Source organism: Centroberyx gerrardi, chromosome 6 (genome assembly GCF_048128805.1).
Source record: "Centroberyx gerrardi isolate f3 chromosome 6, fCenGer3.hap1.cur.20231027, whole genome shotgun sequence".
NCBI lineage: Eukaryota > Metazoa > Chordata > Actinopteri > Beryciformes > Berycidae > Centroberyx > Centroberyx gerrardi.
The window spans coordinates 6,665,028-6,675,843 of record NC_136002.1 but is presented as its reverse complement, the minus strand read 5'-3'; the positions used below and the strand labels follow the sequence as shown (position 1 = coordinate 6,675,843).

The window sequence follows — 10,816 nt, the reverse complement described above, 5'->3', positions numbered from 1 at the left end:
CGGCTTCCGGGAAGATTTTCCGTCCGTCCGGCTCTGCGGACTCAAGGAGAGAAAGGTAACGCCATGGTCTTCAGCTCAATTCTTTACTAAAATTATCTCTTTTTTGAGATATGTGTCAATCCACTGTTACACAGTATCTCGGGATGAACTTCCAATCCTGTGGTTTACGTTTTGATCTCAAGATTTCCATAGCTGTTGTGACTTTCCTCAGTGGTTTCTGCTGACTGGTCTTCCTGCTGTGTTTTCGGGGATTAGCTAGCTAGCTAGCTGGCTCCTAGCATTCCGTGCTAAGACGACGTGGGTGTTCTTTCTTTACTTTAGCTACCCTAGCTAGCATGCTAACGCTATATGAAATAGTCCTTACTCAAGCGACGTTTTGAAACATTTTATAGTCTGTGTAACATTGTATATGTGGTAAGCGACTAATAGTTAAGCGCCTCACAACATTGTTTATTATCACCATCTAACGTCATTTATGTTGCTAGCTACCCAACCGTTGGCTAGCTACACAGGCTAGCTAGCTAGTAATACGTTAAATCACTCAGTGTTGAAGCCGGGTTGTGTTCTGCTGCCGGCAGAAAGTGGATCAGCTTGTTGGCTTTAGGTAGCTAATTTAGCTAATATACCGTGTTGGCTGTGTTGTTATTGTAAACAAATGGATAGTGATAACTTATCTGAAACCATGTGATGGCTATCTAGTGACAAGCGATTTGAAACCATTACACGGTCAAGTATGTAAAGGCAGCAGCAAGAGATTTGTTTGTAGCCTACAACGCGTGAGTTCGACTGTTATAAGTTAAACTGTTGGTTAGATAATAGAAATGCAGTGCAAATAAAACAGACTTGCCCTAGTGTTTTTCTTTTAATTTATCCAAACTGAAAGCAAATTGAATGGCGAGACAGCACCAGTGGCGGGTGGAAAGTGGAGGAGATGGACTGACAAGGCAGTTGCTTTGAATCCTGATGGTTGTCAGTGGGATTGACAGGTCGCTGTGCTGTCTGGATAGCTACTATTATGCAAGCTAACGTTAAGTCTTAACTGAGTTGGTGATTTGCCAAACACATCATCCACTGTACCGCATCAGTGCGAAGGTGAGCTGACACGTGTACTGTCGAGTCGGGTGAGATGCTAATGTCAGAATGCGGAATGAAATGAAGTGCCTGTTTTCTGACTAGTTACAGCAATCAGTGTAGTCACGATGCTGTTGACAGTGCCACTGCCCAGTGTATCCTTAGCTAGCCTAAGCTTTCAAGCCCAGTTAGCTGGTGAATGCGAGTGTGATGTGAAGGCTAGCCACCTCCTTAGCTTAGACAGTTATCTTGTTTTCCCATTCGTTTACACGAACGCTGTCGCTACTGCTGCAGCCGGTGTATGTTTGTGTGGAGCGGTTTACGTTTTATGCAATCTGGGGAGTTGTCATGGCCAACATCAGGCGAGGTGTGGCATGAAGCCGGCAGCTGGGATGTGCATCGCGCCAATAGCTCAGAAACCACGTGGTAAATCCATATTGGGCCTAGCAAAGTTAGCAACACGGCTAGCTAGCAGCACATCATACAAGAGCACGTCTTCTCACCAAATGCTGTTGTTTTGGCAAGACTGGGCATTTGACAGCACATATGTGTTTATTATAATTGCATGGTAATAGTTGCCTTGTCGTTTCTTGTGTGAATGACTGGACTGGCAGACACGCCCCTGTGTCAAACTGCAAAACTCGTCCACAGTTCAAGTGGATAAAACACCGGTGTTTTATCAATGCTAATAGGCTACTTAGCCGGCGATATTAGCGTCGCAGCTGTTCTCGGCATTGGATCAAATAGTTTTGTTTTATTTCTCTGTGTTCAAATAGTAAGCAGCATCGATGGTATGTTTAAGCCTGTTGCTGATCATGATGACCTACAGGCTGCTGTAGGCATGATGCAGATGTGAAGACTACAGCCATGTGAACTTGAGATCTGGGCCCAAAATGGATGCTGTTCCCTTGAGATGACACACAGGCACAGTCCAGCTATCATCATGGGCAGACACGTATCCCGTGTCAGCATTATTCTATACGTTTTGTTCATCAGTCCAGGAAAATGTGTAGTGATCTCAGAGATGCTTTGGCCAGAGGGAATGAATGAAGGGAAATAATAGCTCAAGTGCAGTCATAGGACAGAGGCACGATGTGTCTCAGCCAGGCTGTCACGATTTGTCTGACATAAGGATACTAGGGAGCTTCCTGTTATGAAACCGGAAAGCATAGAGTCTGGGCATGTGTGGGATTTGGCAGGCCGTGTGAGTGTTAGTGAGCTGGAGGAACACGGGGAGAGCGGGGAACAGGCTGTGCTGGTGAGATGCAGTGTCACTCGGGCTAAACTTCCACTGTCTCCTCCACATTGTTCCCAGCTTACAACTTCTGGCAGAAACTGTGTTGACTTTTCAGTTTAGGGCTAGTTATTGACGCTCAACTGTTTGAAGTGTGATCATCCAGAAACTATGCCAGGATGTGTTAAAGACTGTCAGTGTACTATTTCTTTTTTTTTAACAGGAATTTGCTCTATCTTATCTTTGCCCCTTAGGTTAGTGTAGTCAAGAGGTTGTTTAGTCTGTCCTGGTGTTGCTTTAAGGAACAAGATGCTACTACAGAAACCTAATAACAGTAAGCATAGATCACCTTGACTCCTTTTTGGTTAGGTCAGTGAACTTGGGTATAGGCCTAGTCAGTAGTTTCTTAGAAAGGTAATGGTCAGGTCAATAAACAAGGGACCCAAAGCACTACTCTCCTCCTTGTCACCGGAAGGCTTGTGGTCCGTATTTAAGCTATGTGTTTCCACAGTAAAAGTGATCCAGCTGAGTTAAGTGTATCCTGCCATCACCGGAGCTTCTTGTGTTAATGTGTTACTACCACTACCAGCGCTGTAACTCTATGCCGGGTACGGTGTCATCACAACCAGCAGGCCAGTAGCCTGGGTTTAACACAGGGGAGTTACTCATAGCAACAGACACTACGTCTACGGCAAAGGGTGGATGTCGGTGTGTGTGCGAGCACATTGGCAGCAATACTTCAAGGTAACCCTGCATAATGTAAATTATGGCATTTGCACAGTATCTGGGAATCTGCAGCAGGCCATCAAGTCATAAAGCCAGTGACACATCTTTTCTTCCTATGCCTTAACCAGGGAGTACAGTCTGCTTAGGATTCAAATGGAAATGCCCATTTCAAATTTGCGGGTATTGTTAAACAACAAAGTTGCATGGGGTACAGTGGGTCTAATGCATTTGCGTACAGACAGTGGTGAACACACAGTGGCTCAGCCCTCCAGAGGTGACATGGTAGCCTGGTCTTGAGCGAACTGTGCGCTCTCCCCCTCCCCTCCTTAGCAGGTCATGGGGGTGCATGGAGAGACTTATGCAACAGTCGAAGGAGCATGTTTCACCAGTGATGGTGGTCAGATCTCCTAGGTGCTGCATGTCAGACCAGCTCAGATGACTGGGGACTGGTTGTGTGTGCGTGGTATGTGTATGTGTGAAAGAAGGGGGGTGGGGTGGGAGGGGGTAGTTGCCTTGGTTCTCACATAACTGCCCTAAATGCACACACACATCCTGGGGTATGCTTCTTGGCTAGTTTTGCAGTGTTGCATATTGTGTAATTGCAGGCCTAACCCTAACCACAAATTCAGCATACTGATTTGTCAACGTATATGTAGTCATTGTGTGGTGTAGTAGGTGTGTGTGTGGCACTGGCACAATAGCTGTTGAAGAAGCAGGCTTCGTGTCTCTTCTTCTGGGGATAGGATTTCAGTGTTCCCTCAAACACCTAAAGGTTTCTGTTAATGTTTTCCCCAATTAGTGGAGCAAAGACAGAGGCAGTGTTGTTTGAGTCCCTGTTTTAGCTCTGAGGTTGTCTGTGCAGGATCTCATCTCCTAGCCAGCCCAGTCTGTCTGTCTTTCTGATGTGACTTCACATAGCCAGTCTGTGGACGAGCCTTTGAACTTCTCCCTAACCCCTCCTACAGCCTTTCCTTAGCCTAGCCTACAGTGCCACCATTCCTTAAGCTCCAAGGCTGCGGTATACTGTGGATGAGCTTACCATTGATATCAATCAATTGTTTTTTCTAAGCCATGGATTTCACCTGCCTGTATGGGTTCAAAATCCTTTGTCTCTCTGTCCTCTTTTGTCTTTCTGTTGACATAGTCATGGTAACAGTGGAGATTACTGCCATTTCTCTAGTGTGATTCCCTTTCTTAGAAAAAAAAACCCACCCTGATTCATCATGACTCAGGCTTTTTATGCTGCTGCTCTGTCTGTGTGTGTGTGTGTGTGTGTGTGTCAGGGAAAGGAGCTGTATATGTGTGCCAGAGGTAATGTAGGCTTTAATATATCCCAAATATGTCACTATTGTTGGGACCACGGTATTTCCTCTGAAATGTTCTGCAGCTGTGGTGTTTGGGAGATAATTCTAGTTGTGTCCCATATGTGTCACTGTTTGGGTCTAAGTTATGTTTCAAGTTAAGGTTGTAGTGCTAATAATTTTTTTAATCATAACAAAATCATCTTCTTCTAGGCTAAAACATTTGGTTTAGGATTAGGGTTATTTTAGTTTTAGATGATGGTAAGACTAAATTACAATGCTAAGTTTTATTTCACATTTTTCTCTAGCAGTGGTGGTACTTGCCTTGCTGTGGTGGCGCACCACTGCTAAATGAATACAGAGGGAACACTGGACCATATAGGCCTAACCTCAGGAGAACGATTACAGTGGAATAGGGCAAATGACCCTTGATTGTCCGTTTGGGACCTAGGGCCTTGTCTTCTTCAGTACCAATCTTAAGGCCGCCCACCTAATTCTCTAATTATCCTAGATACTGTAATCTTTTTTTAAATGTGTTATTAGCCACACTGTGCTCATTTTTAACAAGTTTTTTTTGTCTCTCTTTTAGGACAAACCCTTCCCCAGTGTACCCACACTTGGGACCTAAAGACGGTTCAAAAATGTAGGTATACGGACGAGTTATCATGATAAACGTGGAATAACAACCTCATGTTTTAGGTATGCTCCAATTTATAGGCCAGAGTAATGATTTTGGAAGCCTCACTGAACTGTAATCCTCTAAGTCAACCTGGTGGAGCAGAAAATTGTGTTGTGTAGTTAGTTAGTCATTTAGTCTAGAAAATGTCAAAACTAATGACAAATGCCCATTACAAGTTACCAGAGCCCGAAGTATTGTCTTAAAATTGCTTACTTATGTCCAGCAGCCAAAAACCCCCAAAGTATTTGTTTTATAATGAAATGAAACATAGAATAGCAAGAAAATCTTAGCATTGTGAAGCTGTAACCAGCAAAGGTATTTTACTTGACTAAAATGATTAATTATTATAATCGATCAATTTTCTGTCAATCGACTAATCGTTTAAGCACTAATCCCTAATAATGTTAAGATCTAGTTTTCTGTCCTAAGCATGTAACTGACAGTTTTTTCTTCTCCACCTCCCCCTCTCTTTCTCTAGATTTTGTGCACAGGTCCGTGTCCGCCTCCCCATGCAGAACTCCATGAAATGAATAAAGCACCACAGCCTATAACAGGACCCCCCTCGACCCCCCACCCTGCCCCCTCCCCCGGCCTCTCACAGGTAAGGGACCCCGCCGCTCTCTTGATTGGTTCTTTAAGGCCACGTTCACACTTTCCCGCTTTTTTTTTTGTAGAAAAGGCACTGCTGCAACTGCGTTTTTTGTGCTGATAGTTTCTAAGAGACGAGCTGCAGCAGCCGCCACTATCGTCAAACAGTACTTTCTCAATCACTTAGTACAAACTCCCACAGCACAGCCAGTGTGCTCTATACTGACTCTTTATGATCAGAGTAACAACTACTACCAACTTTACAACTGCTATGATCTTCGTTTTCATTTTGCTTGTCCTCATAAATGGTCAGCTGCCTATGTACCCTGCCTCGTCTTCGTTGTGATTGGTCGGCTCACGAAAAATGTGGTCAACGTCATGTGGTCTTCTCTAAAAAGTTGAGCTTTTCTCAACTTTATAAAGTGCTCGACTTTGCCTAAAAAGACACCAGGCACAGTGCTTTTTCCAAAGCGGACACTTGCTATCTGCTTTGTGGCCACTCCCCATTGACTTACATATAGAAAGACGGCAGTTTGAAAAAAGCAGAATCGTGTGAACGCAGCCTAACACGAATGCCACCATCAGTACCTGTGCTGTTGTTGATCACTTGTCTTCTGTCCGACCTCCCCACCTCACTCCCCGTTTCTCCTCCATGCCACTCCTCTCCGCTTGATGTCACTTCCTGTCTCTTGCAGCCCTCCTTCCCCCCCGGGCAACCCCCCTCTGTTGTGTTTGCCACCCCACCGCCTCCACAAATGAACCCAACACCACAGCCCCGACAGGTAGGCCCGCCCTCTGCTCACCCACCCCACGGCATCGCTGCACCCATACGGAGGTGGGCTGCGCTCCATTCCAGAAAAAAAGTCACCCCTTCCTTCATAGATCTTAAGCAGTAGATGCAAAGATCCAAATTATAGACTGTAAACTGTAGTGGATCAGTGTTTGTGGAAGGGCGCACCTTTCTGGTATGGAATTCATCCACCGTTTCATGTTATTTAGTTACTCTCTCGGGTGCAACAAAGTATTTTCCTGTTTTCTTTCATACACATTTTGAATTGTATCCCTCACGCTGTTTGTTTTGTATAATCCATAACCTTCACCCATGTCATTGGAATGCAACCTGTGTTATAAGTCCATGTTGTTAGTCAAATAGATGGGGTTGAAAAGGTCTAGTGTCAAGGTCTTGTCTCCTACATAGCAAATGTCAATGTGTGCAAGTGTGAATCATGATGGCGGCCAGCTCACCGGCGCTGTCTGAAATCTACCTTATAGAAAAACATCCCACACCGACTTCTGATTCCATCTGTGAATTTCTGAGAATGCCTGCATGTCTGTCTGCCTGCCTCTCACCAATTCTGCACCGTTTTTTTTCCCCTGAAGTGTCAGCCTGTGCTCTACACTCTACCCCACAGATTTGAAAGCATAGCCCAGCGTGGTTCTGACTCTTGCACTCCTTACTTTTACTGCTTGTACACACTGCGAGCAACTCGGCTAATGGGTCACTCTATTCTGACCAATCGTGGGATGTGTGAGAGGCTCAGATTGCATCTATGTAGTGGTCTCCTGCAGCTACAAAGTTTAGAAAAGGAAAATCATGTATTTTTTGCTGCTTTGGTATTACCTGTTATAACGTTAAATTGTTTTGATGATGTAAACATATTAACACAGCCACCTAGCAAGCGCTAATTAAGTAAAATGAATCAAAAATAAACAGAAAAAATCAATAAAATTTCTTCAGATCATACAGTGACTTGTTAATCGTGTGGCTTGCAATGTTGAAGCACAGTTAGTTGCTTGTAATACTGCCACTCTTAGAATTTAAGCTCATACTACTGTTGCATTCATTATAAGTGGCTCTGAATCTAAGTGGCGGCTAAACACCTAAACATGCAAATGTGTGGCGCATGAGTCCAGTTCAGAAGGTGTAGAATTGGTGAGTAGTCTGTCAGCGGAGGGAGTGTGTGTCTTGTGCTTATCTCTTGTCTTTAACCTCTGTCCTGTCTGCCTCTCCTCCTCTAGTTTGCCCCAGGGCCCCGGCCTATACACCAACAGGTACTAACAGCACAACTGACTAACCTGAGTGGGGTTGGGTGGGTTCTCTAGCTGAGGGCTCATCTCTAACACATGCTGGAAGCAGTGGAGAATGGTTCAATGGCATTTGTTGACTAGAACTCTCTGTACCACTAACAAAGTGTGGACACCCAAGCCAAATTGGAGTTTTACTATTTCTATGTTTAGAATGATTTTGCTGCAAAAGCTGCAGTTTAAGGCATTCCCAGAGGGAGCCTAGAGGGATAAATGTGCTTTTTCTCTTCTCTTAAATCTTTTTTTTTAATGCATATGTGTCTTAATAATTACAAGTTTGAATGACTAGAGGTGCACCGATACCAGTTTTTCGAGTACTTTATTAATTAGATTGGCCAAAGTACTGATCCGAATAGCACTCATTCAGTCAACATTCATTCATGCCTCCTGGTATTAGCCTTTTATAAAGCAGTTACACAAGTGCTTCATTTGATCAAAATATTCATTGAAAATTGTGTAACAATCCTCAATCATATGAAAATGTGCAGAATGTTCTCTGTCACAAAAGACATTTCCGCATTTTCATGTTGGCTCTCTTTCCAGTGTTGAGCAATGCAGAATAAAACAAAGACCTTCCGGTGAAGTCTTTTTAGAAAACATGCTTTGCAGGTTTTTTAGCCATACAAAGTACCTAGATGAATATATTTAAAGGGGCACTGAAAACATAAAAAAAAAATCTAATGTCATATCAAACCATATATTTATACTAATATTAGTTTTTCTTTTTTCTAGTGACAGTGACAAATTTTCAATTTTTTTTATTTAGAAGGCAGATTTTCCTCACTTCTGGTATTATTCTGCCTCTCTGGCCAGTGTGAGGGAGCCGCTTCGCCGCTCCTACACTCCGACAGACTCCTTAGCTTGGCACAGCTGGCACTCTGCTTCACTGAGATGAAAGAATCGCCACACTGCAGACATTTTTCCTCCCACCGGAAAATGATTCTATTGCACCAAAGTGCAGCTCATTAAAGTATCTGTATTGGGACAGCTTCATTTGCTGATCCGAGCACAAGTACTCGGGAGCTGGATCGGCACAGATTCCCATACTACAGATGCTATCGGTGCACCTCTATGAAGGACTGTTGGGTTTTCACTTAAAACTCATTTGAAATGCTTAACACTTCACATGGACTAGAGTAGCCCCAACCCAATTTCACCCTCATCCTGGTTGAAGTAATTGGGTTTTCCTCTAAATAATCTGTTTGATCAGAGAGGCTACTATTAGACATAAAAATGCCTGATTGTATTACTTAGTCCACTCAAGTGTTCAAGGGCCAAAAATCTTGTTTTTCCCACGGCATTATCGCCATGGCGCTGTGGGCATTGAGAGGCAAATTCGGGCCAGTCAGCCAGTGATCAGACTTTTCACTCCTCTATCTGTGTGCTGTCAAACTTCACGATGTACAGCACTTCCGAAAATCATTTTCCACAAATAATGTATTTTCTTTATTACGTATCAAGTACATAAATGGAATTAACGGTTGTGTTATTGTGAAAATTGAACTTTAACTGTGAATCGTTATACCTTATCGACCAATTTTCAACTCCCACAACCCTCCTCTTGTATTCAGAAAGAACTATACCCCATCGCTGCTAATAGAGCAGGCTGGTAATATGTCATCAAAAGCAGGCATTGCCATGCTCCTTTTTGGGGGAAAACGAATGTGCTCCTGTTTACCATGTAGGCTCTAGATCGCAAATACCGTGTCCCATCTCGCCACAACTTAGCAGCATTAACAGATCTGTGAAGAATTTGTGGGCTTCCATCTGTAGGATTTGATTTTGCTTGCTGTGACTTTCATTTACTATGGCAAATCAGTTCACATTAGTTTACAGATTAACTAGCCCAAATGCATGAATAGCAATGCCATGTTGAGGCTGTTTGAGCCACAAGTAAGCACACTGCACTGACATATAGGCTTACAGTCCATTTGGGGACAATGCTCTGACTAGAGACAGTCACAAACACTAGCTAGTAGCAACAGTAACCAGACTGCTACCCAACCATGCAAAACAAAGTACTTCACTGACAGCAGATATGACCAAGTGTCAGGAATGGGAATTCAGCTGATAACGTTAACTGAAGATTCAATCAAGAGCTCTGTGGGACTCCACACAATCTGTTATTTAGGACCATGTTAAATGAAAATCATGCTCTAATAATTAGTGCTCTAATTATAAAGGACATATGAGAGTATCAAATTTCAAAGTATGTTCATCATGGCCGAATTTTCCTGTTAACAGGTATTGTAACAGTCTTCATGAAAATTGGCTGAGAAAAGAATTATTTTGAATATAAAGAGACGCAAAGTAAAGGCCTCTGCTGTTGTTGAGGACATTTAAAAAACATCTAATTGGAATTTCCTGTTTTGAAGCTTACTTGCCCAAATTCCAGATAAATTAACAAAGAGGGCGCAGCACTAATTAAGTTGCAGCATGCACGTAAAATTCCCCAGTATCAGTGCAGAGGTAGGTGACAAATCAAGGACAGACAGCTACCTTAATACTTATCTTAACTCCATGTTCTGGTAGATGCTAGGCTATAACTCAGAAGAAGAAACAAGATGGTAGCATGACACCAGAAACTTGGACAAGAAATTGATGCTACAGGTGTTGGAAAAAATGCTGAAGAAAATTCAAGAGATGCAGCACACAGGCATTTTGTCGTAGAGCCGACTGTAATCAGAACATCAGCTGTAATCTGTTTCTAATAAACACCAGGTTCTTTCTTTGTTGAAACAAATAAATGCCCAGGTGACTAATGGATAGTTATTGAGTTTTAGCCTGCATCTTATTCAAGAGTAACGAGACGTAGTTTATTGGGATACACTCTGCTTATTCTCTGCATGCTGCTTGTTAACTCACTGCTTGGCTCGGTGTGGAGGGTTTTTGGGTCCTATGCTCTGTAACTGATTGTGGTGCTCTCTCTCTCTCTCTCTTTCTCACTCCCCCTCTCCCCCCCCCCCCCCCCTCTTCTCGCTTCCATTTGATGTGTCTTTTGTGTGTGATCTGTGTTTGCGCTGCTGAAGGGAGGCTTCAGATCGCTACAGGTAACTCATCCTCCTCTCTCCTCCGCTTTTTCCTCTTCCGTTCATCGCCCTCCTGAGAAGTATGCGTGTGTCTAATATTTGG

General features: G+C 43.4%; 1 protein-coding gene across 4 annotated transcripts in view; it reads left to right on the top strand.

Moving 5' to 3' along the window:
• The first annotated feature begins 29 nt into the window (after positions 1–29).
• The window catches only part of LOC139927479 (eukaryotic translation initiation factor 4 gamma 1), a 45,022-nt gene continuing 34,235 nt past the window's right edge, over positions 30–10,816 (top strand). For 2 of the 4 annotated variants that reach the window (XM_078284057.1, XM_071919629.2), the window contains exons 1-6: positions 30–55; positions 4,922–4,975; positions 5,490–5,612; positions 6,295–6,381; positions 7,619–7,651; positions 10,714–10,734. In XM_078284057.1, coding sequence (XP_078140183.1) covers positions 5,538–5,612; positions 6,295–6,381; positions 7,619–7,651; positions 10,714–10,734 — 216 coding nt within the window. In that variant the 5' untranslated portion in view covers positions 30–55; positions 4,922–4,975; positions 5,490–5,537. The remainder of the gene's footprint in view (positions 56–4,921; positions 4,976–5,489; positions 5,613–6,294; positions 6,382–7,618; positions 7,652–10,713; positions 10,735–10,816) is intronic. The other 2 variants (XM_078284058.1, XM_078284059.1) reach the window with 2 other exon arrangements.